General features: G+C 49.7%; 1 protein-coding gene across 2 annotated transcripts in view; it reads left to right on the top strand.

Moving 5' to 3' along the window:
- The window catches only part of Sdcbp2 (syndecan binding protein 2), a 29,922-nt gene that overhangs the window by 772 nt on the left and 3,219 nt on the right, over nt 1–25,931 (top strand). Inside the window, exons 2-6 of one of the 2 annotated variants that reach the window (XM_051143540.1) lie at nt 1,383–1,542; nt 19,595–19,667; nt 20,918–20,987; nt 21,729–21,829; nt 25,646–25,804. In XM_051143540.1, coding sequence (XP_050999497.1) covers nt 19,614–19,667; nt 20,918–20,987; nt 21,729–21,829; nt 25,646–25,804 — 384 coding nt within the window. In that variant the 5' untranslated portion in view covers nt 1,383–1,542; nt 19,595–19,613. Of the gene's footprint in view, nt 1–1,382; nt 1,543–11,339; nt 11,629–19,594; nt 19,668–20,917; nt 20,988–21,728; nt 21,830–25,645; nt 25,805–25,931 lie in introns of those variants that run through there. The other variant, XR_007830491.1, reaches the window with a different exon arrangement.

Raw genomic sequence — 25,931 nt, 5'->3', positions numbered from 1 at the left:
GTAGTGATAGCATCTGCCTTTAATCCCAGCACTCAGGAGGCAGAGGCAAGCTGATCCTTGTGCGTTTAAGGCCAGTCTGGTTTGCAAAGCAAGTTCCAGGACAGCTAGAGCTATCTACAGAGAAACTGTCTCAAAAGGGGGGGGGGGGGGGTGACGATGAGAGCACAGCTTACCACGTTCTTTGGAACAGAGCTGTAGCTCTGGCAGATCCAAGAGGGTCACTTGGAACTGTGGCTGTGAGAAGTCAATGAACAGCCCAACAGTGTTCTAGAGAACTAACAACAACCCAAACCCCAAACAAGGAAAATGGCAAGAAATAAAGAACAAGCAGAAATTAATGGAGACTAAAAGAATATGCAAATCAGTTGAGTTGGTTTCTAGAAAGAAAGAGAAGGGGTAGAGACAGAAGGAAGGAAAGTAAAAGAAAGATTAACAAACACCCAGCTAAACTAATGAGGATTGTTAAAAGAGGTGTTTTTTAAATTAATTCGTTCACATTACATCTCAGTGGTTATCCCATCCCTTGTGTCCTCCCATTCCTCCCTCTCTCCCATTTTCCCCTTATTCCCCTCCCCTATGACTGTGACTGAGGGGGACCTCTTCCCCCTGTATATGCTCATAGGGTTCAAGTCTCTTCTTGGTGTTTTTTTTTGTTTGTTTGTTTGGTTTGTTTTTTATTATTTATTTAATGTATATAAATGCTGTGTCTGCATGTACACCTGCAGGCCAGTAGAGGGCACCAGATCACAATATAGATGGTTATGAGCCACCATGTGGTTGCTGGGAATGGAACTCAGGACCTCTGAAAGAGCAGACAGTGCTCTTTAACGGCTGAGCCATCTCTCCAACCCTAAAAGAGGTTCTTGTTTTGTTTTGTTTTTCGAGACAGGGTCTGTCTATGTAGCCTTGGCTGTCCTGGACTCACTTTGTAGATCAGGCTGTCCTCGAACTCAAAGCGATCCGCCTGCCTCTGCCTCCTGAGTGCTGGGATTAAAGGCGTGCGCCACCACCGCCCGGCTAAAAGAGGTTCTTGAGGGAGAAGAAACATGACAAAGGTCAGTGACTCAGATCCACAAAAGGAGCGTCTCAGAAACAGTGCAGTAAGGTGCAATAAAATCCTTTAGCACACTTTCCTGGCCATATAAATAGCTGTTCAAAGTATTAACAGTGACCTCAATACTATATGAAGAGGGGAGGGAAGGTGTGAGCAACTGAAGTTCCTTGTATTCAAGGAAAGTGGCCACTGTTCAGTTTTAATGATTTGTTAGCATATTTTAAACAAGGCTTCCTGTAATAAACATTGTGTCATGCAAGAACGCTAATGTGGCAGACTTCCAGTCTACGCTTGGCCCCAGCATCGGCTGAGCCTTGGACACTTTCAGGTTGGTGACAATTTGGAACAGCTCACTGGACCTGACACAGTCCGTCCATCCCCTGTGCTTTCCACACATCTATAAACCTGAACACTTGAGAAGCTGAGGCAGGATGCTGTGAATTCGAGTCCAGCCCGGCCTACGAAGCGAGACACTTCTCAAAAAAGTGGTAAGTGAGGGGTCCGGTCACAAGTGCTGGCTGCTCTAGGAGAGGACCCAGTTTCAATTCCTAGCACCCACTCTCGGTGGCTCACTGTCATCTGTGACTCTATTTCCAGGGGATCTCGCACCCTTTTCTGGCTTCTGCAGGTTGTTGCATGATGCACATACATACATGCGGACACACAGATGCACATACACACATGCGGACACACATGTATGTATGTGCATCATACATAAGTCTTTGACAAACAGTGGAGACAAGCCATGACCCTGTGTGGTTGTGAGGAGCATCTGCAGCCTGAGCCATGTCGACAGCTCTGTGTGCGTCGCACAGGACCTCACAGGCTTGCTCTTAGCATGGCTTGATGTGACTTAGCTTTTATGTCACAGTGCTGCACTCGTGAGGAGTGGGAAGAGGGCTCAGTTGGTCAGGTGCTCCCTGTGCACGTGTAAGGACCTGAGTTAGATCCCTGAACCCAAGTGAAGAAGCTGGGTGTGGTGGCATATGTGACTCCAAGGGAAGCAGCAGGCATCTTCCTTCCTGTCAGTCCAGCTTACTTGGCGAGCTCCGGACCCTGTCTCAAAGAACAAGGGAGATGATATCAGAGAGATAACACCCAAGGTTGATGGCATTTTAGACTGGCATAATAGGAATCCAGTTAAAAAAAAAAAATCAGTGTATTTTCTGGCCATTACTATGTTGTGTAGAGAAGAGGGTGTGGGACTGCTAGACAAAGGCCAGTTGCATGACAAGCTCTGCTCAGCCCTCCACATGCTGCCCTCCTCTAAAGCCTCCTATACACACCATAGGTAGGTGTCAAGGCCTTTTTTTTGTTTGTTTGTTTTAAATAATGGAAAGATGTCATTCATAATAGGGGAGAATGAGCCGATGTGTATGGCTGGAAAGTGGAAGAAAGTCTAGATCTGGCTCTGGAGCCAACATCAGAAAACCCAAGCAAGTGCCAAATCCCTGCCATGAGGCACACACAGAGCAGAGGGGTTTGTAAGGGCTTCTTGGATCCCCTGGTTAGATGAGTGAGGAAGAGGGCGAGGATCGGAGACATGGCTCAGGAGGACCTGGCTTTGGTTCCCAGCTCCCACATAGTGGCTCACACCCATCTGTAACTCCGGTTCCAGGTGCTGAACCTCTCTTCTAGCCTTCATGGAAACCAGGCATGTATGTAGTACATATACATACATGTATTCAAAACACCCATACACATTTTTAAACAGCATTAAAACATTTTAAGATTATGTTAAAATATAAGAGTCATGTGAGGAGTCAGGTGGGGCTGCCATTCTCCTGCCCCTGATGGCCGTGTGCTTGGACAGTCAGTCTTCCCTGGGCTTTGTGACCCTCTGAACTTTTTAACATAAAAACAAAGTTACGTGGAAATTACTGTTCTCCTGTAGTGTGGAAACAGAAAGCAGTGATGTCATCTCTGTCCTGCTGGGCTCAGTAACTATTTCTTGGGAAGTGAACTAGCAGGTCATGACTGGTTCTTACACACTGCCTCCCTACTCCACTGTCTTAATAGTCCTGGAATGAGGATGTGAGGTGACTGATACCCCAAGAACATGCCAGCCAGCAGGTGGAGGGTGAGTTAGGTGTCGTCACTGCTCTCCAGTTTGGATGCCAATTATGAAAACAGCACTTTGCTAGATTGAATCCCTCATAACTTCATTCTCTGAAATGTCACCAAGTCTGCAGAAGGCTGATTCCTACAGACAGGCAGCAGCCATAAAAGCGCGGGCCATTTGTATAGTTTGTGATTATAGGAAAAAAAATGCTAAGTGAAGTTTAGATGCGAAGAACTTCAGTCATCTCACTAAGGGGGCAATGAAATGCAAGTTTATAAAAAAGTGATTAGCTTTTAAAAAGGAACATCAGGGGCTGGAGAGGTGGCTCAGAGGTTAAGAGCACTGGCTGCTCTTCCAAAGGTCCTGAGTTCAATTCCCAGCACCCACATGGTGGCTCACAGCCAGCTATAATGAGATCTAGTGCCCTCTTCTGGTGTGCATGCAGGCAAAACACTGTGTATCCATGATAAATGAATAAAATCTTTTTAAAAAATTAAAAGGAACACCAGATTTGTTTTAAATTTAAAAACACTCTTATTAAGCATATTTGATTTTTTTGTTTTTTGTTTTTTCTTTAAAAGTCAACTTGGTGTCATGGAATCTAGAAAAGCCAACAAAACTATTCTTTTGGAATCAGCCCAGAACCCGGTGGTTCTGTGAGTGGCTCTCCACTAAATCCCTGCCTGTGCTGCAGGGATGCAGCTCTCAGCAGAGGCAAGATGGTAGCCAGGATCGACAGCCTCAGCTCTCTCCAGTTGAACGCTTTTAGATTTCTCTGTAGTTGGGGAGCCCCAAGCCCGCCTGATACTCAGGAGGGCTTTGGGAGTGAAATGCAGGGTCTATGGCTGGACCTGGTCCCTCCTTCCTCCTGGAATCAGAGACAGAGGAGAAGCAGCCTCCCCACAGGAAAACTGGGGCCGCTGCTAAAAGGGGAATAAGAGTCACACTCAAATGTACAGACTCAATGTACAAACACGTGTATACATATGTAAAACAGCCACTAAGAGCGTAGGCTCTGGAACCAGACTGCCTGGATTCTAATCTGGCTTTCAGTTCTTATCTTGGGCATGAAACTGAAACTCTGTTCCTCAATGTCTTCATCTGTACAGTTTATTACTAGGGGTAAAGGTCGGGGATTCTGACATAATCCCTCACATCCAGGACTCAGGTCTTGGCATACAGTTCAGTGCTCAAAAATGGGCGTGGTTCACTTCACTGTTACCCCACAAGGACCTTGTTTCCCTGCGGGACCCTCTTTCTGCTGCCAGGCTGTATAGCCCCACTGCCAGTCAGGAGCCCTGGTTCCTGCTCCTTCGTTTAGGAGCACTCAGTCCCTGCCCCCTCAAGCAGCCACCTCAGGGTTGTGAGCACTGGATTGTGGGTCCTGAGACTGCTCTACCCATCAGTCTCATTGCTGGAAGCAGAAGTCAAAGGAGCAAGCCTGACAGGACAGGAATTAAATGAGATGGTGAGATACAAGGCTCAAAGACCCTGTGGAGCACGCCCAGTTCTCTCTCAGAGGAGGAGGAATTGGACCAGTACGTTATCCTCAGTGCTCTCCCCCGGGAACTGCCCCGTAAGTTATCCTCAGTGTCCAAGGCTCCTGATAGCATGAATCTCACTCAGTGGCTGCACCTCCATGCTTAATAACACTCCAAAAGCTTTATGTCGCAGGGGACTTCAGTGCATGAGTTCTGAGGGGACACAACCACTGGCCATCACTGTTTGAAAGGCAGGATTACCTGCTTCACAGCCCCAGGTTCTGAAGTAGCAGGTGTCTTTCCTCTGGCTCCCTCACTTCTTGTGAAGATACCCATGACACCTGACACTTGGCGACATGTCTAATCCCAGCTTTTATGTACTGCCCATGTTCTGGATTCCAGACATGTGGTGGGATAGCATCTCTAAAACCCTTTTTACATTGGTGGGGTCACCTAAAGCAGGAAGTGGCATGTAGTGGAAAGTTTCGGTGTCTATTAAACCTCAGTTATGGCCGGGTGTGGTGGCGCACACCTTTAATCCCAGCACTCGGGAGGCAGGGACAGGCGGATCGCTGTGAGTTCGAAGCCAGCGCCTGGTCTACAGAGTGAGTCCAGGACAGCAAGGACTACAAGAGAAACCCTGTTTTGGGGGGCGGGGGGACAAAAGACAAAACAAAACCAAAAAAACCCCCAACTCAGTTATGTAAACATGTTTTTGTTATGCTCCCAGGTGTGGGATATGGGGCTGATTCAGACTGTTCACAGCAGCAGATTATCTGCCTCGTGTGGGCTCTGAGAGGGACTCTTTGCCAGCTGCAGATAGTTTAATTCTGAGGACTCTGGAGAGGGAATTCATGCCAGAGCCCGGGGAGGGGGGAGGGAGGAGAGAATGCTGCTGCTCCTAGTTGCTGTTGATGCAGTTTGACGAGAAGTTGGAGATGTTCTGAAACAAAGATTGGACTTGCTCCAAGGAACCCAACGACCCTAAACAGCAGTAATCAGTGTAAGGCCTCCGTCCCTTCTCCCCACTAACCTTTCTCTGCTACCTAGTGTTGGGAGGTTGGAAGATTTTAAGATGGATAAGAGTTGGAAGGGAGCTAGACACATTAAGAAACCAAATAAAATACAAGTTTTAAAAGTAACACCAACAGTTTGGAGCGTTTGTTTGTTTCTCAGATGGGGACCTTTCCCTATGCCCAGCTGCTGACAGCCTTTGAGATGCAGTCGCTCTACCACCGTGGAACATGGCGTCAGGCATGTGCATGCGTGAGAAATGAGCTTTTTGTTTCTTACCTCAATGTGGCCCTGCCTGCCAAATAGAAAAAACAAAAATGGTGCTGAGAAAGGACAAAGAACACATCTTGTCTTTGGAGACCAAATGCTCACATGGGCATCTGATGTCTGGGACCTATCGGGGACTCAAGTGGGGCTGTGTATGCCCTTTCTGGGATTGTAGATGATTGGGGAAATCTGTAATCCACCCAAATTGCTCCTTGAGCAAATGTGGAAACTGAGGCCCAGAGAGACCAAGAACTTGGTAGACTATGTTGGCAGCAGAGCCCTTTGATAGGCTCCGAAATCCATCAGCCATGATCTCCACCTGATATGTAGGAAGATGGAGGCCTGAGGAAGGGACAAAACCGATTAGAAACAGTCCCCACTCATGACTCCCATGCCGTGTTCTTGGGGCAGTGTCTGGGAAGGACAGGTACAGTGCCAGCCGGGATCAGCTCAGACCCTGTACACACCTGGACAAGGAGGGCTGAGGCTGCCTAGTGCCCCACCTCATGCCCAGCCTCCGTTTTCTTTTTCTTTCTTTCTTTCCTCTAATTCTTTTTTGTTTTGTTTTTGTGACAGGGTCTCACTATACAGTCCTGGCTGGCCTGGAACCTGCAGTATAGAACAGATTGGCCTTGAACTCACAGAGATCCATACCTCTGGCTCCTTAGTGCTGGGATTAAAGACGTGCACTACCATCCCCAGCCTCCCTTTTCTTGCTAAGGGAGCCCCAGTGTTACCTGGCTAAAAGACATCATTTCCCAGCCTCCCATGCATGAGGCCATGAAGTGAAATTCTTGCCACCCTTCAAAGCTAAAGCTGTCTAAGACTAGGAGAGTCCTCGAGGGAGGGGGAGGGAAGGGGGAGGGGAGGAGAGAGGGAGAGATCTGTATGGCCAGGAGCGCAAGGGAATTGAATTCTGCTGCAGCCATGCTTGGTTGTGTAGCACCAAGCAAGGTGCTGCCCTCAGAGTGTGGGGACTGTTTCAAGGAATATTGGAGAGCAGCCCATGAGAGGCCAGTGGAGTGCTCAGTTGGTGGAAATGCCATGATGGCACCTGGCCCTCCATTAGCATGCCGAGGGACAGATGCAGCTGTGGCACACTAGCCTGGGTTACGAGGCACCATCCAGATTCCTGGGGCCAGTCAAGAGAACACAGTTGCTCTTTCCTTGGTGAGCAGCCTTTCTCTCTTACAGTAAAGAATGGCTTTGGGGGTTTTATATCTGATTTATTTTCATTTTATGGTAAATTTTATAATTTGCTTAAGCAAAATCCGTTAAATCTCTAGGTATAGTAACTGGCCTCTATTGAACAAACAGCAAGCTCAACGTGCAACAAAGGTCAAACTTCAAAAGCCCCCCTCTTCCTTCTGCTGCAGTCAGACGAGCTCCTAGAAAAGCCCTGAAATACTAATAACCTCCAGAAAGAAGGCTCAGAGGTCACCATCAGACACAGTGCCTTCCGGTGATGAGCAAGCACACATCTGAGCTGGAGGTACTGTCTGAAACTGAAAGAGGCCGGCTGGCACACACAGCTGTCAGCGAGTGTGTCGGGAAACTGGCCATGGTGATTACATGATTGGGAGGCTACTCTCCTAAGCACACTCATGAGCCACCTGCCCGCCCGGCCACACAACCAGACGCTAACAAATGTGTTCTTCTTGCATTCTTCAGTCTTCAGCAGAAGAACTTGCATTTTCATTTGACATTCCTATTTTCAGCTAAAAATGTCACTCTTCAGCTGCCTTTGGATTTTCATAATGTACTCTTCTCCACCCATGTCTTGAATTTAAAAGCTTAAGTTTTAGAAGGGTGTTGTTGAAATAACTTAATTTCTGAAGGGTTTCAAGTTTGCTGAAAGTCTTTTTACAAATAAAAGTGGCTCTCAGGCTGGACATGCTTTTAGTCCTAGCACTCAGATCTCTGTGAGTTCCATGTTAGCCTAGTCTACGTAGTGAGTTCCAGGTCTTCCAGGGCTACGTAGGGATACCATGTCTCGAAAAGAGAGAAGGGGCGGGCGAGGAAGGGAGGGAGAGAAGTGACGCTTACGTTAGTTGCCATAACTCCTCAGCTAGGGTAGGGCCTCAGGAGCTGCTCCGTGAGCCACATTAGAATTTAACTGGCTTGAATGCCTACAGGTAACCTCAGCTACAAGGAGTCTGTATGTGCAGTAGCCCTAGCTAGAGAACAGGGTTTCACAGCACTCCTCCCCACCCTCCATGTTTGCTCTTTTGAGGCAGTCTTGCCTTTTATCCCACCTTGCCCTGGGATATATATAGCCCAGCATGGTCTCCAACCCAAAGAAGTCCTCTGCTTTAGTTCCCAAATCCATTCACTGCCATAGTCAGCTTTAGAAATGTTTTCAAAATTAGCTTCATATTACACAACGCTAAAGCTTGTGATAAGCTTGGTAAGTAGAGAGATGGCCAGCCTGATTCAAGGAAACTGTCCATCTTGCTGTTGCTAACTAATGATGATAATCAGTTGTCCCCAACTTCATTTCCTCCAACACCTCTGCCTGCAGAGCACATGTAAAACTCAAGTGGTTTTGTCAGCATATGTCAGAGCGACTTTCTTCTCTAGATATCAACCTCACTTTCATTTGTTCTCTATTCTTCTTTTGAGACAAGGTCTCTATTATTGTAGCTCTGGCTGTGCTGGAACTCACTATGTACCCAAACTCAGGCATCCACCTGCCTCTGCCTCCAGAGCGCTGGATTAAAGATGTGCACCATCTTGCTTGGCTCCATGCTCTCCTTGGGACAGATATACATTTCAAAGCCTCTTCTGTTACTCATCTGCCACACTGAGTCCCCCAGGTTGCCGTGGTGACCACAGCTCTCGGTGCTGTGTTCCATTCCTCCTTTGTCACACAGCCATCTAGGTCTGTCTTAGTCACAGAGATAGGACTGTGGCAGTGACCTTCCATTTCCACGTCACAGTCTCACAGGCACTTCACACCACTAGTGCATGTGATGCTGAGGAGAAGCCTGTGGAACAGGTGGCAGTGGAAAACCCAGCTCAGAGATTTAGAAACCAGTATGATGATGTCATAGAACTGGGACTCACCTCTTAAGAAAACCAACCCTTCTTTTAAGTATCGTGAATATTTAAGTTGGTAACTGTAGGGGCATGTATTCTTTGAATAAGTACTTACAAAGTCTTCCTAGGCATGATACTAGGCCCCAGGATTAAGAAACTCGCAGACTTTTAATCCTAGCACTCTGAGTTCAAGGCCAGCCTGGTCTACAGAGTGAGTTCCAGGACAGCCAGGGCTACCCACAGAAACCCTATCTTAAAAAAAAAAAAAAAAAAAAAAATCAAACAACAACAACAACCCCTCCACCACCACTCCCAAAAATAAACAAGCTCACAGACAATACCTTGCCAACATGGAAGCACAGGGATATTACTTCACAGGGCAACTTCAGGTGACAGTTGCAGCCTGTAGTCTCCATGGGGACAAGCCATGGGGCTAGAGGGAAGGCACAGTGGTTGATTGCTCAGATCCCAGTTTGCTGAGTTGCTGTCAGGGACTTTCTAAATAAATGATGTATGTTTAGCCACGAGTATTTTAAACCTATTAAAATTATTCATGCAATTCTATAAAGAAGCAGAAATAAATCTGGTCACAGCCTTGGTTCTAATATCTATTTTGAGAACATTCTTTGTAGATCTAACATGTAGGCCTTGCCTTCAAGGAACCAAAAGGTTGAACCTCCAGCCTTTGAGGCACATGAGCAATACAAGATGATGATTCTCAGAGTCAGAGGCAAAAAGCCACATGGTCAGGGGTGTCACCATTCCTGAGATGTGTTACTTGTGTGGCACTCTGGGCTGTAGGCTCCTCACAGGCAGGCAGTGTCTCAGGATCAGCTGTTAGTACAATCCTGCCAGGCTCATCATAGGAACTGTGACGTGAACCTGCCTGGCCAGCATCCCTGAGACCCGCCCCACCCTGAGTGGGTGCACCACGTCATTCCCTAGGGGAGTTCCCAGCACATGACTCCCGATGCTCCATCATCCAACCATACTCACCAGGAATCTTTCTTCCTCTTATTTGACTTTCATATGATTATTTAGTGGGATACTTTTTTTTTTTAATTTTTTAAATTTAAAAGGCACAAAAGAGCTGCACATGGTGGCATACCCCTTAAATCTAGCACTTGGGAAACAAAGACAGACAGATCTTTATGACTTCAAAGTGAGACTGGCCTACACAGTCAGTTCCAAGCCAGCCAAGATTACTTAGAGAGACCTTATCTCCCCCCCCCCCAAAAAAGGACAAAGGAACAGAAAGAAAGGAAAGGAAGAAGCCCTGTCCACCCCAACACAGTTTCTTCCCCCCACCAGGTCCTTTTCCCCACCCCTCACCCCCACCCCCCAGTTCCTTAATTCCACTTCCAAATTACCAATTAGAGTTTTTAAAACTGTGTTTACTGCTGTCTTAGGAAAATCATAAGCAAGGCTGGAGGGATGGCTCAGTTGGCTATATGCATGCATGAGGACCCCTCCACCCACATGAAAGCTATGACCACCAGCACACATCTGCAGTACAGGTGCAGAGACAGATCCCAGGGCCTTGCTGAGCAGCTGGTCTGGCCAAAATGGTGAGCACTGGGTTCAGTGAGAGACCCTGTCTCAAAAACTAAGGTAGAATAGAGGAAGGCAGCGTCAATCTCAGGCATCTATATGCTGACGCAGGCAAGTACACAGCATACACACACACACACACACACTACCATTATTGGAATCTACACAAAATTATGTGTGGACAAGCTCACCAGGATTTGGAGATGTCAGGCCAGTATCTGCGTAGGAGTGTAAGGCTTGATCCCAGGCATCTCTGAGAAGGTAGAAGAGAAGAGAGGAGGAGGGGTGGAAAAAAAGTTCTGCCTCAGTTTCCACCCACAGACACTCAGCAGCACTCACACTTTTCTGAAAAGCTAAACCAAACCAGAGGGTCAGACCTCAGTGGTAATTTTTCACTGTCTCACTAGTATCATAGCTGTATTTCCTCCTGGCACCTGCCTGAAGTAATAATTTTGTCATCTTCCATAGATTTGTGACTCCTTCAACCAACGTCAGGCATCTGGGATTTCCAGATTAGTTTTACTAAAAGAAACACAGTGATGGACCCAGAGACTTCGTTGTAATACATTTCTAAGAAATATTAGCCGGGCGTGGTGGCGCACGCCTGTAATCCCAGCACTCAGGAGGCAGAGGCAGGTGGATCGCTGTGAATTCGAGGCCAGCCTGGTCTACAAAGTGAGTCTGGGACAGCCAAGGATACACAGAGAAACCCCGTCTCAAAAAACAAACAAACAAACAAATAAAAACAAAAAGAAATATATGAGGTTACACATTACGGCCACTCTTTAAGACCCAGGACACGCTCTCCAGCCAACCAGCTTGGCCCATCAGCAGGGTGGGGCCTCCACAGCCAGTGCCGACTTGCTCATAGGGCCACGTAGCCCTAGTTTGCAGCTGTCACTACATCCCCTCATATCAACTGCACCTTAGCCCCGCCTCTGAATCTAGACTAAGGCAAAGGCCTCACGTGGGCCTGGTGACTGCTCTGTTTACCTAGCCATACAGCCTAACCTGGGCCTATCCCACTCCACAGTGAGTCAGCTGAACAGGGGGCGGGGAACCACCCTTCCCAGAGCAGGAACCCGACTGGGACACAGGCCACACGCACATCCCGAGAGACTGAAGTGGTTGGAAAAGGACCCAGAGCACTGGGACAACAGGTAAGGACAGAATCTGTATTGGTTAGAGGTGCTAAACAGGATCTGCTCACAATGCGTTTCTTTCCCTCCCTTGTCCTGTCTCCCACCACTTCCTAGGTAGTCTTTTTTTTTTTTTTTTTTTTTTTTTTCCTTTTTTAATTTGCTTCCCTCTTGGAATGAAATGAGAACAGAGCTTTCCTTTTCTGACCCCAGGCCCAGGGAGGGTCTGAACAATGATGCCTCTAATCTCTCTCTCAATAACTGGCCAGGAGGCCCTGAGGCTTGTGGCTCTCTGATGCTCAGACTTCAGACCAAAATTCTCACCAAGACCTACAAGCCCTCCGGGGTCTGGGCCTCTCCCCTCTTTTCTGGCTTCCTCCCTCAGAGTCCTTTGAGCAGCTAACTTCAGTCTCAGGGGTCAGGTATCCCCAAATGCAGAGGGCATCCTCACCTCAGGACCTGTGTGGTGGCACTGTCTCCCTGGAATGCTCTTGCCCACCCAGACCTGTAAGCTTTTACTCAGACGTCTCTCACCCCCACAGCAAGGGTCCCCTAGTCCCTACTGCTACTCTCTGCTCTGCACCCCACTTCATCTTCCCTGCCCAGGTCTTTCCACCACCTGACAGCCTACAAAGTCTTGGAGCTTTTTAATCCAGGTCTTCACAGCGAAGTCCCTACCTCAGAGAGTGATCATTTTGTTCCCCCACCTCTCGCTGCGGGGAACCAAAACAGCGTCTGGCCTTAGGAGGTGCTAGTAAGTGCATGTGGAATAAGCAGACAGTTGTTATGGGTGGAATGGTCTCTGTCTGTGCTAGGTGCTGTGATAAACGTGCAGCTAACTCATTTAAATAGTCTTCCAATGGCTGGATAACTCTGTGGTGAAAGTAAATGTTGTTTATTCTATGGTTGTTACAAAGTAAACGACATGGAGCCTTGCACATTCTTTGCTCCCAGTCCCAGGTAGGCAGGGGGAGCCTCTCCAGTCCTAGCTGCTGCTCTGCCTCTCCTGGACCTTCACTGGGCAAACAGCATTTCCTGAGTCCTGTTCCTTCTGGCACTGAATAGCCCTGGAAGGAGAGGGCACATGCTTGTGTCTGAGCAACAGCCGTCTCCTTGCCGATTCATCACACTCCGGGGCTAATGTGGCCTTACAGGAGCTGTTACTCTGCCACATTAACCCACGCTTCTGTTTTCTGAAGGAGAGATGACTTTCCACAGGAACAAGTGGGAGTCCTACAGCTCCGGCACTTTGGAACAAAGTGTCCTCATTTTTTTTTTTTTTTAAGTTCAAAGATGGGGGCTGATGGACCCCTCTCCAGCACTGCTGATTCCACCGGGCCTGGTATGCTGTGGTGTACACTTGCGGAGAGCTCTGGGATGGAAATTTGAAAGGTGGTGTTGGGAAGGGAAGTCCCCAGGAGCAAGGCCTGGATGGGTTCCTGTCAGAGAAGCCAACTGCTTGTATGGACTGAGCAAACTCTTCCATTGTCACACTACTTTCCATGTTCCCTACCAGGGTTCTAGTTTCCCTTTCTATGCCCAGTCATTCTTCAGGGGACTTTCTACAGGTGGCAATTGGAAGAATGTTTATCTAGGTGTCCGGTGACATTTCTGGGGAGATGTGAACAAATATCTATTCACCTCAGACAAAGAACCAATGACAGCCCAACTGAAATAATGGTTCTCAGCCTTCCTAGTGCGGCAGCCCTTTAATGTAGGTCCTCACGCTGTGGTGACCCCAGCCATAAAAAATTTTCATTGCCACTTCATTACTGTAAATTTGCTAGTTATGAGTCATAATGTAAATATCCGTGTTTTCTGATGGCCTTACATGACTCCCACGAAAGGGTCAGTCAATCCCAAAGGAGTTGCAACCCGCAGGCCGGGGACCACTGAACTAAAATAGTCCATGTCTACTGTAGTAAACTAAGTAGTTTAGCTGGCTTGAAGGAGCCCAGGGGCCTCAGAGGCAGCTACATCACAGAACAGCCCACCCCAGCATGAGTGACGATTGCAGAGAGCTCCCCAGAAGAGTCCTGTCGCCCCTCGCAACTGTTCACTGCTTACGTAAGCTTGGGGAGGACTTTGTGAACCTTAACTGCCTGAGCTTCTCAGAGTCTTGTCTGCTCCCTTAGCTTCCTGCGTCCCTCTGGCCTCCCACTCACTCCCAGGTGGAACTGTTGTTTCCATGGGGAAAAAACAGCTGCACACTAGGTTTTCAGGGTTCTCTTCCCGGTGTCTGCTTTTCTCCTTCTGTAACTTTACAGAGACCCTGGGCTTGGCACCCGCGATTCACACTTCACACCGGCTACTGGGGAGGACAGGCAAACAAACAGAGTGGGACAGAGTTTCGATCTAGGAAATGCAGAGGGGCCCGCCCACAGCAGGTTTCTCCTAAACATTTGGGGACCGAATAAGGACTAGCAGATACACGAGGTGCTGTGGTCTAAGGTGCCGTGTGGGGTGCGTGGGTCTAAGATTTAGGGACAGTCTTAGAACTGAGCAATTCACCGTATGAACTGTGGATGTCTTTCAAGACAGAGGGGACAGCACTGTCGAAGCCGGAAGGCATGGTTAGCAGGCTGTTTTAGAGCTAGCAAGCCGGTTGGAATGTGTGAAATGCAGTGACTAGTTGGGGGGTAAGGTTAGAGGCATGTCCACCAGGGGTCAGTCATGACGGTTTTTAAAGCCATGTTGAAGTCTGAGATGAATTCTGCTGTCAGGAGCTGGGTGTGGCTTCACCTGCAGGTAAAAAGTGTCTGAGGGTTACCTCCCAGATTTCTGGCTCAGTTCATAAGTGTATTGGTGGGGCTGCGGTCAAGATTTGGTAAAACTTCAAGATAGTCTTCTAAAGGTAATAGCCAAAAACAAAAGCAAACAAAACAAAACAAAACAAAAAACAAGTGGAGCTTGGGCTGGAGCCTCCCTGTGCAGGAATCCCTGCCTCACACTTTCCATCCTTCAAGGTCACAGGCGGGTCTTCTCCCTCTTGGAGGAAGAAGGAGGCTTTTTCCTGCTACCCCATGGAGTCCATTGTTTGAGTTCCTGTGGGAAGTGGTCCCTCCAGACAAGTCCACTCCCAATGGGGAGCAGATGCCTAATGGTTCCAGCACCGGTGGTTGGTTCCTGCATTTTCAACCAGGGCAGGCCAGAATCCTGAGAGCGTGGGAGAGAGGGTGACAACAGAGGTAACACCTAGGGACTTGAAGGCGCTTCTAAATCAAAGGAAGCGGGAACCTCCTTTTCAGAACGAGCAGTGGGGCGCCGTGTCAATTCAGCTCTCCTCTGCCTCAGTGCCTAGTAAGTCAACGGGTCTGAGGAACCACGACCCACAAGGAGCCCCTCGGGAGAACCACGGGCTCTAAGTCTCTAGGTACGCAAGTGGAGGGCTGCAGACTCGGGCTGGCCTTCCCGTTGCGTACTCCCGGTCTCTTTGGATACCGGAGCCTGAAGGAAACCTGAAGCTGGTTGCGCAACTCGTGGGAGTAGGGGGTGGGTGGGGGAAGGGGAGCGACAATAGACTGTCAAAGTGGCTTCTGTAGCCGCAGGGCATCCTGGGCGTCCCAGACAAGCACACTGGGTGCGCATGCGCTATAGGTATTACAGGCGACCTAGCTGGATTTCTGCGCAGGCGCTATAACACACAGTGGAGCCCCAGCTTACCCTGGGCTCTGAGCCTTAGGACAGTGAAGTGTAGGTCGCCGAGGGGTCGTGGAATCGTGAGATATGGGGGGCATACGAAGGACTGTGCCTGGACAGTTGGCACTCTCCCTTGTACTCAGTGCATGAAGTGTGCAGACTCTGTGCCTATGTGCTCCCATTTCTAAGGGAAGGGACCGGTTAGGTTTGTCTTGAGTTACTGCCCAGCAAGGATGAGGGGGAAAACAGCAGCCAGCAATAAAAGAATATGCATATTTCAGTCTGGGGGCGTGCTCTCGCACTGCTGACCTCACCTTTGCTGCTTCCCGTAGGCTCAAACGCTACTTCTGTGCTGCAGTCTGTATTCCCACAATGCGGGTGAAAAATCATGTTTCGAGACAGGCTTTCTCTGTGTAATAGCCCTGGCTGTCCTGGACTTGCTCTGTAGACCAGACTGGCCTCGAACTCTCAGCTATCCATCTGCCTCTGCCTCCCAAGTGCTGGGATTACAGACATGCGCCACCACGCCCAGCACAATGAGACTTTGAGCTTTTAAGTGTTTGGATTTTTAAAGACTGTGAGACTTTTAAAAGTTGTAATGTTTTACATTTTTATATTGATACTAATGTGTGCTTTTGGATGAACAAGAAATAAAAGGTTATGGCTTAGCAGTGATGTATTTGTGTCTCAGATTGACAAGAAATCAATTGTGCTAGTTAGTTGTATGTCAGTTTGACATAAACTGTGGTCATCTGAGAGGAGAAAGCCTCAACTGGAGGGAAAAAAAATGCCTCCATAAGACCAGGCTGTAGACAAGTCTGTAGAGCATTTTCTTAATTAGTGGTCAGCGTGGGAGCCTGGCCCACAGTGGGTTGGTACCACCATGGCCTGGTGGTCCCGGGTTCTACAAGAATGCAGCCCAAGCTAAGCCATGAGGAGCAAGCTGGTAAGCAGCACCACTCCATGGCCTCTGCATCGGCTCCCGCCTGCAAGAAGCAGAGACTTTTACACAAAGCCACAACATCCTGGATTCGTGCTTAAAAGGCCTGGTGGTGACTGTCTGGAGATCAGAGAGAAAAAGGAGGCCATGACCTGTTTAGGGGATGCTGTAACACCAGTGAGGGGCAGGGCAGTGGAAGAAGTCTGTGTGACAGGGATAGGAGTGAGAGGAGACTTGGTGACACATGGGAGGGATGGTAGAGATGGGAGTTAGGGAGGACATGGGTTGGGGCAAAGGTACAAAGGGAGAAATGACTCATCGGAATGCCCTCAGTGCTGTGGGTCATGCAGGGTCACAGGACTGGTTTCACCTCATCACGGTACAGCTACCTCCTGGCATTCCTGCTACCTGTGAGCAAGAAGGACGTACCTCGGTCGTTAGTAGTGCTAGTGAGCTGCCACGGCACAGGTACCTGAGGAGTCTGAGGTGGGTGTGTAGCTCAGAGTCTGTCCTGGGGGCAGGCTCCAGGATGACAGGGAAGTGACCTCTACTCTGGGAGACAGGCAGGATGGGGCATCCAGCAGGAGTGGCCTGCCCCACAGAGGGCAGGAAGCATGACAGAGTCACACTTTACCGGGTAAAGGGAAGAACCCAGAAGGCAAACTCCCCTGGGCATTTCACCTAGGCAGGAAATGCTGTGTTTTTAAGAGGTATTAGTCTGGGCTGCTTTGAGTGGCTGCAGACTTTCAGGCGGGACGATGAAGCGTGGGTGTGTGCGGTGCGCCCCCCCCCACCCTTCCCCCCCCTCACCACCCTTCCCCCTACCCCCCTCACCACCCTCTCCCCCCTCACCACCCCCTCACCACCCTCCCCCCCCCACCACCCTTCCCCCCCTCACCACCCTTCCCCCCCCTCACCACCCTCCCCCCCCTCACCACCCTCTCCCCCCTCACCACCCTTCCCCCCCCACCACCCTCCCCCCCTCACCACCCCGCACCACCCTCTCCCCCTCCACCCCCTCACCACCCCCCTCACACCACCCTCCCCCACCACCACCCCCCCCCCTCACACCCTTCCCCCTACCCCCCTCACCACCCTCCCCCCTACCACCCGTCCCCCCCTCACCACTCCTTCCCCCCCCTCACCACCCTCCCCCCTCACCCCACCCTCTCCCCCCTCCCACCCTTCCCCCCCACCACCTCCCCCCCTCACCACCCTCACCACCCTCTCCCCCCCTCACCACCCCCTCACCACCCTCCCCCCCACCACCACCCCCCTCCCCCCCGCACCACCTTCCCCTACACCCCTCACCACCCTCTCCCCCCACCCCCTCCCCCTCACCACCCCCCTCACCACCCTCCCCCCCCACCACCCTTCCCCCCCCCCACCACCCTTCCCCCCCCCCACCACCCTCCCCCCTCACCCCTCACCAACCACCCTCCCCCTCACCACCCTCCCTCCCCACCACCCCCACCACCCCCCCACCCACCCTCCCCCCCCTCACTTCCTCCTCCCCATGGAGCGGTGTTATACTAAATGCGCCTGTCTGTGTGTTTGGAGGAGGAGGACTATGGTGCTGTGGTGGAGCCCAGGGCCTCCAGTGTACTATGCAACAGCACCTACCGCTCAGCTCCTCCTCTTGGATAAGAAAGAGCCTGACTGATTTTTGACGCTACAGGAGCCCGAAGTGGAGACATTGAATTTTTAGAGAGACATTGGATTTTAAGGAGACTTGGAGTTTTAAAGAGACTGAATTTTTTTTTTTTTTTTTTTTTTTGAGACTGAGCTTTTAAAGGGTTTGAATTTGTAAAGACTGATGGTAATATCAATACGAGACCTTGAGGACGACGGAAAAAGGAAAGTTATGCTTCATAAGTGATGTGTTTGTGTATCAAATTAACAAAGGGTCGACTGTATGGCTAGTTTTTATGTCACAAGCTAGAGTCAAAGGACAGACCCTCCACTGAGAAAATGCACATTATAGGCAGGCCTGTAGGGCACATTTTTTTTTTTTTTAAGCTTATTCATTCATTTACTCCACATCCTGAACACAGCCCCCTCCCCACTCTCCTTCTGGTCCTACCGTCCCACCCTCTTTCCCCCCTTCCTCCCATCCCCCCTCTCAGAAAAGGGGAGTCCCTCCCCTCCTTACCTCGTATTAACCCACCCCAGCACATCAAGTCATATCAAGACTGAACACATCCCTCCTTCTCCGGGGCCAAGCCAGGCAGCCCTGCTAGGGGGAAGTGTTCCAAAAACAGGCAACAAAGTTCATGTCAGAAATAGCCCCCATTCCACTTGCCAGAGGACCCACATGAAGACCACGCTGTCCATCGGCCACACATGTATAGGGAGTCTAGGTCCAGACCATGCTTGCTCTTTGGTTGGGGCTTCATTGTCTGTGAGCCCCCAGGGGCCTAGGTTAGTTGACTCTGTTGGTCTTCTTGTGGAGTTCTTGTCCGCTCCAGCTCCTATCCTTCCCACACACACTCCCCACCCCCCCAGCCCCCCACCCCTGGCTCTCCAAGCGCCACTCCACGTTTGGCTGTCAGTCTCAGCATCTGTTTCAACCCCCTGCTGACTGGAGCCTCTCAGAGCGCAGTTATGCTAGGCTCCCGGCATATTCTTAATTGGTGTGGGTGGTGCCATCCCTGGGCTGGTGGTTCAGGGTTCCATAAGGAAGCAGGCTGAGCAATTCATAAGGAGCAAGCCAAAAGGCATCACCTCTGCATCAGCTCCTGCCTCCAGGTTCCTCCCTCACTGCTTCTGGTGATGATGGTCGCGTGGAAGTGTCAGTGAAGCCACCCTTTTCTCCTCAGCTTGCTTTGGTCATGATGTTTCATCCCAGCAACAGCAACCCTACCCACGACAGGTTCCAGATGCTGTGGATGGAGCTGAACAGCTCAGGACGGAAGGCATGTAGGGAGTGCTTTTAGAGTCACCTGCCTTTCTGTTTAAATGCTATATCCGTTTAGCTGTGGTTCTGGTGACACTGTGCCAGCTCCCAGCCTCACCTGCTCTGCAGCAACTGCTCCATGCACACCTGCTGAACTGGATGAGGAGAGCTTACTAGCTCATCTGACTTTTGACACATGGGAAGGGAAACTGAGGCCCTTGACCCTGTCTTTTTTTTTTTTTTTTCTGGCTACATCGTGGATGCTCTGCTAGGTTTGGTTTCTAGAGTCCAGGGTCAGTCAAATATGGAATTTTGTGGGGAGAGATTATGAGCTTGAGACACAGACAGACTGGTGTAAACCCCAGCTCCTCGTCTTTAAGATGGGATAGTAACTCCTGGCGATGGTCTCGGCGTGCTGTGGGACACAGGTGGCAGGAGGCAGCTGTTCTGCCTTTTTGTTCAGGAGGATTGGGGCTGCATTCTCATCCTTCCTCACCCTCTGCGCCCTGCAGGGAGCTTCAGAGAGCAGTCATGTCCGTCCTGTACCCATCTCTGGAGGACCTGAAGGTGGGCCAAGTCATCCAGGTAAGGAACCAGGCTCCCTTTGCCTAGAGTCTCTGATGGTGGCCTTGACGATTAACCCTAGTAACTAAGGCTTGCCTTGGGGGAGATTCTGGGTACCGGGAGCCCATGCTTGGCGATTAACTCTAGTAACTAAGGCTTGCCTTAGGGGAGATTCTGGGTACTGGGAGCCCATGGGAATTCACGGGAACCCCTAGGACCCAGTACAGAGGCTGATGGGTAAAGAGAGAGTCCAGGAGTCAAGACCCATGGGATTAAGGCAGAAGTGGAAAAGACAAAGCGGCCACAGTGATGTGGGTTCTGGTACTTTCCCTATCCTCTGAAGGAACACCCCAGGTGTTTCCCCAGGAAACCTAGGGTTCAGGCTCAGCCTGCTCGGCCCCAAACAGGCTCTTCAACATCTACCCCAACTCCTCCATGCTCCCAGAAGCCTTTGAGAAATTTAGCCATTCTCCCCGATAACCTGGATGGGAGTTGGGCTTTCATGCTTGGCTGCTATGGGTAGAAAATGCCACAAGCACCTGAGAACTTTCTGCCAGAAAAATGCTTGTCCTTTTTATGTTATGGACGTTTTCTCTGCATGTGTGTGCATGTACCTTGTGCATGACCAGTGCCCACAAAGGCCAGAAGAGGGAGTCAGCTCCTCTAGACTGCGATTGTAGATTGCGATTGTAGTCAGGTGCGATGTGGGCGCTGGGAATTAAACTCAGAGGAGCAGATGCTTTTAACCACTGAGCCATCTCTCTAGCCCCAAGAGGGCCACATGTTAAAAGTATACACTTTTGATGTTTAGTTAACACTTTGTGGCTATACATACTCGTGGGGTACATGTGACATTTAAGCCTGCGTACACACTGTGCTGGTCAGATCCGGGTGGCTGGCACATCCATTCTTACTTCAGGCTTGTATCGGTTCTTCAGGCTTGGAACACTGAAACTCCTCTCGACTAGCTGTTGCTAGCCGTTGCTGAGTGTGAACTGTAGTTACTCTATTATGCTACAGAGCACCGTCCATTGAGATTTGGTGTGGGTGAACCTGGGCAGTATTTGACTTTGTATACCTGGCTTATATCATCTATATATGTAGAGGCCACATTTACATGCAGTTTGAAGCCTTGAGGGTTCCAGGACACCCCACCACCACAAGTCTACAGCCATACTCAATGTTCAGCGGCCCTGCCTCAGGAGGTCTCAGGCTCTAAGAGTTCCTGGGGTCCCAGTTACATCTGAGCAACACCCCATGTTCTTTCCCAGGCCCAGGCCAGAGCCTCACCCATGATGCCCACCCTGTCGGCCCCGATGGCTTCTGCACCCCCACTTTCAGGTGAGTGAGCCTGATCCCATTGTTCACACCATGACAGCCGCCACGCCACCACACACACCCAGCACTGCTGGGCCTGCCACCCAGGCACGAGAGAGAGCTTGAGGCTCCTGTTCCCAGGACCCGGCAGGCCCATTTCTCCTGGGTGTGTGGGCTGAGCTGACCCTGAGAACTTTTCAATATCCATTTCTCACCTGTCACTTTGTGGGGACTCATGTAAATCAACCTTCACCCTTGGAGGACACACCGGAGGAACTAGTGGGCAGAAACTGGCTGATTTTGTGCCACCATGGGCAGGGCATCTCGGGGAGACCAGATGTTTGATGTAGCCAATACAGAGGCTTATAGCAATCACACGTCAGTCCTGTAAGAGTTGCTTAAACTAGGGCCCATCTGTCTCCTTGAGCTGCTCCTCGCCCCCATCATGGCCTGTGGTTCCTGGTGGTCATGTACATGCTCTTAATTTCTGTCAACTGTCTAACTGGTGTCAAAGCACTTGAGCTGAGTTCCTCAGCAGTTTAGGAGGGTTTCTGTGTCTAAGGCTGTTCCTAGACAAAAGTGCTTCAAGGCTTCGGTAGAGCTGGCCCATGCCACTGGCAAGCATCTCTGGGTCACACGGCATGCTCAGGTGCCCAGGGCATTCCTAGTGAACTTTCCCAGCTTCACAGAAAACTGGACCCTCAGCCAGCTAAAGTGGGCTCTGTATAAGCCCCGAGTGATGTTTTGCCTCTCTCTTACCATCAGAGTTGTATCCAAACTTGGCAGAACTGGAGAGTTACATGGGGCTGTCCCTCTCTAGCCAAGAAGTTCAGAAGGACCTGCCTCAGATTCCAGATGGTGACAATGTAGGTATTTGTCTCCTGCCTCAGATGGCCACTAAACAGCCTCTTGGTCTTGCCATTTGAAAAGGTGTGTGTGTGTGTGTGTGCGCGCGCGCGCGCGCGCGCGCGCACAGGTGTGACAACCCTGGCGCTCTTTATACTAGCAATGGGGACCCAGATGCACAAACAAACAAACAAAGCACCCATCCTAAATTATGATAGGTGTTTTGTTTGTTTGTTTGTTTTTAGACAAGGTCTCACTCCATAGCCTAGTCTGGCCTGGAACTGGCTATACAGACCAGGTGGCTTCAAATTCTCAGAGATTTGCCTGCTTTCTGAGTGCTGAAATTAAAGTCATGTACCACCACTCCTGGATTTTTTGAAAAGGATTTGTTTTAATGTATTTTTATGCATATGATTCTTTCCCCTATATGTATGTGCACCGCATGTGTGGTTGGTACCCACGGAAGCCAGAGGAGAACATCAGACCCTTGCACTGGGGTTACAGAAGGTTGCGAGCCACCATGTGGGTGCTGGGTCCTCGGCAGGAGCAACAGATGGTCCTAACTGCTGAGAAACCTGTCCAGCTCCACACTCAGCAATTTTTACCATTGTAATTACTTTCAATGTTTTCAACTTTTTTGTTTTTAAATAGTAGCTTCCTAGGGAGTTACAAAAAAGAAGGTCTGTTTTACCAAGCGTTACTTTCACAACCACATTACAGTAGCAAGACAAATAATCTACTCTGTCAGCTCATCACTGTTCAGATGCATGTTACCCATTACCCCATCTAAGACAGGACCACCCCCAGCAAGCTCGCCTCTTCTTCCTTTGTGGTCCACACTTACCCCCTCCATCCCTCCCTAACCCTGACTGCCTTCTCTTCCTTTTCTTTCTTCCATTCCTTACTCTTCCTCCTCCCTTTCCTTTTTCTTATTTCTTTGGTAGTACTTGGGGCCTCATGGATGTCAGGCCATGAAGATATCCTACCATTGGGCCACACTCCCAGCCTTGTTCTCCCAGCCCTTTTCTTCCCTGTCTGTATAATTGTATCACTCCAGAATGCTACCTAAGCATCAATCAGAAACCATGACTCTTTTAGGATGTTGTATGCATGCTGTGTTGTCTCTCTCTCTCTCTCTCTCTCTCTCTCTCTCTCTCTCTCTCTCTCTTTCTCTCGGCGTGTGTGTGTGTGTGTGTGTGTGTGTGTGTGTGTGTGTGTGTGTGCACACGCATGTGTATGTGTGTGTGGGGGGGGTGGGTGGGTGTGTAGATTGGGACTGACATCTTGCTCTCTCCCTTTCCCCCTTTATTTTTTGCGACAGGGTCTCTTACCGAGCCTGAGACTCACTGATTCAGCCAGGCTGAGAATGAATGGCAAAGAGCCTCCTGCCTCTGTCTCCCTAGCTCCCCGGCACTGGGGTGACAGATGCAAGGTAGCAAAGCCAGCCTTTTATGTGGATTCTGAGACTCTGAATTCAGGTCATCGTGCATGCATAACTGGCACCTCTTACCTGCCGACTGATTTCCCAGCTTAATATTACACACAAAGCTGACGTGCAAAGGTGTTTATGGCGTAACAGGCTAGAATGCAATTGCTATATATTGTGATGAACGTGTCCTCGCAGGCAGCTGCCAGGCTGCAGGGGCTGTGCATTCTCCTCCCCTGCCAGCAGTGCCAAAGGCCTGGTGCCTTTACATCCTCACCGGCACTTGGTGTCATCACTAGGTAGAGCAGGTCTCCACCTGCATTTTCCTCCTGGCTAGTGGAGTGGAATATCTTACTCCGTCCCCACCACCTGAGACAACATCTGGCCCAGTCTGTCCTCAAACTCAATGTACAGCTAAAGGCGATCTTGAACTTTTGGCTCTCCTGTTTCCAGGTCTCAAGTGCGGAGGTTACAGATGTGTGCGACCACGCTTGGTTTGTGTGGTGTTGGGAATCGAACCCAGAGCCTCATGCATGCTAGGCAATGCTCTCTCCTTACCGAGCCACATCGTCAGCCTCATTTCATGCATCTTAGTTGGAGTTTAAAAGGTCAGGGATAGGGACTGCGTTTTGTGATCTGGAGTCCTCGCAGGTACATGGGTTGTTAAGTACTAGCCCCGGTCTTCAGCTCAGCTCTGTATCTCCAGACAGAGTCTTTTGCAGGGGAAAAGCTTTTAATTTTGATGAGGTCAGTTTTTTTTTTTTTATACTTTTTCCTTTCTTTTCTTCCATTTCCTGTCTAAAGAATTTCCCCCCAAGACCTGGATCCTAAAGATTTTCTCTTTTACATTCTTCTGAAATGGCTACAGTTTTTACATTTAACTTTATAATTGAATTTTAGTAGATTTTTTGGGGGGAAATGTGAAGTTTATGTCATGGTTCTGTTTTTACCCCTGGCCGTCCAAGGCTGAAGTGGCTTCTGAGGAGGAAGTCCCCTACCTTCAACTGGATGCTGACCTCTGCCACAAAGCGAGTGTCCTCCACACAGTAAAGGTCCCTCTGGATTTCCTAGGTGGCCGGTGGCCAAGGTGCCAAGTGCCAGCTGCGTTGGGTACCACGGCAAGAGACATCTTGATGCATTCATGCAGCTCCTCACATTTTCTTCTTTCTGTCTGAATTAGTGTCACTATTCCTATCCCATCGTCTTCCTCCTGAAGCTACGTCACCTTGACTGTGTGGTCCAAGGAGTCAACAGCTTCGCTGGCTCTTCAGTGTGAGCACACAGGACACCTGCTGGCTTAGGTCTTTGTTAACACGCATCAGGATTTTTGTCACCTTTGGTATACAACTTCTAAGCGTGTCTTGTTAGACTCACACACATCTCATTTTTTTCCCCCTTTATTTATTTATGTCAGGGTGTAGATAAACAGTTGAGTCTCTGTTGCTCAGGCCTGACTTCTTCTTCTTCTTTTTTTTTTTTTTTTTTTTTGGTTTTTCGAGACAGGGTTTCTCTGTGTAGCCTTGGCCATCTGGACTCACTTTGTAGACCAGGCTGGCCTTGAACTCACAGCGATCCGCCTCCCTCTGCCTCCCGAGTGCTGGGATTAAAGGCGTGCGCCACCACGCCCGGCTTCAGGCCTGACTTCTAACTCCTGGGTTCATGTGATCCTCTTGCCTCAGCCTCCTTGGTAGCTAAGACTACAGGTTTGAGCCACCATCCCAACGCAGTTGGTTTCTATATGCTGACATTGAACTCCAGGACTTTGGTGAATATTTGTAGTTATTTACTTATAGGTAGGAATTTTAGATTTCTGCAGATATTCTAATGTCATGACCATCATGCCATCCTTTAACAGGAGCAATTACATCTTCCTGTCCTGTATTGCCCTGTCCGTTTTCTTGCCTCGTTGCACTGGATGGTTTAGTCGTGTGTCTGGTGAGATTGAACAGCCTTCTCTTTTCTGTATCCTAGGAGGAGCCATTCATTAATTTTTATTTTTGGTTCGAATTATTTGGTTTAAGACAAAGTCAAAGCTAGCTAGCCCTTTCATCTTTGATGGCTCATTGTTTCCTGTGAAAATGTTTTTAAGTGAATTTTAAGTAGATCTCTTCTTTATTAATTTCCTTTGGAAAATAAATGAACCCAGCTTCCTTTTCCAGCCTCCTCTCATGTTCAGGGGCATGGATTTGGATGCCCTCTAGTGGCATCATTAAGCTCCACTCTCTCTTAGCCTCTGCAGTGTGTGTGTGTGTGTGTGTGTGTGTGTGTGTGTGTGTGTGTGTGTGTGTGTGTGTGTTTGAGGAAAAGTCAAGGACGGTTCCATCCTCTTTACTCATCCCTACCTAGAACCCCGAGGCTTGGGCCACAGGCACCTGGCTGACCTGCCCCTCCCCCACTACTGTGTCTGCAGACCATGGTCACTAGCCCTGGGCCTGGCCAGGTGGTAGCACCTGTATCTGGAAACAACCTGGGTGTGCTGCGTGCAGAGATCAAGCCTGGGGTGCGTGAAATCCACCTGTGCAAGGATGAGCGTGGCAAGACCGGACTGCGCCTGCAGGCTGTGGACAAGGTAAGCAGGGTGTCTATGCAGGAACCCCTGGAGGAGAGTGTGTCCCTCTGGGGCTAGACAGCCTTGTTAGAGCCCCAGGGACACAAGTTCCCCCTTAGGACAGTTGCCCAGCAGCCTGAGATGGTAT

Source organism: Acomys russatus, chromosome 4 (genome assembly GCF_903995435.1).
Source record: "Acomys russatus chromosome 4, mAcoRus1.1, whole genome shotgun sequence".
NCBI lineage: Eukaryota > Metazoa > Chordata > Mammalia > Rodentia > Muridae > Acomys > Acomys russatus.
This window is presented reverse-complemented; position numbering and strand designations above follow the sequence as displayed.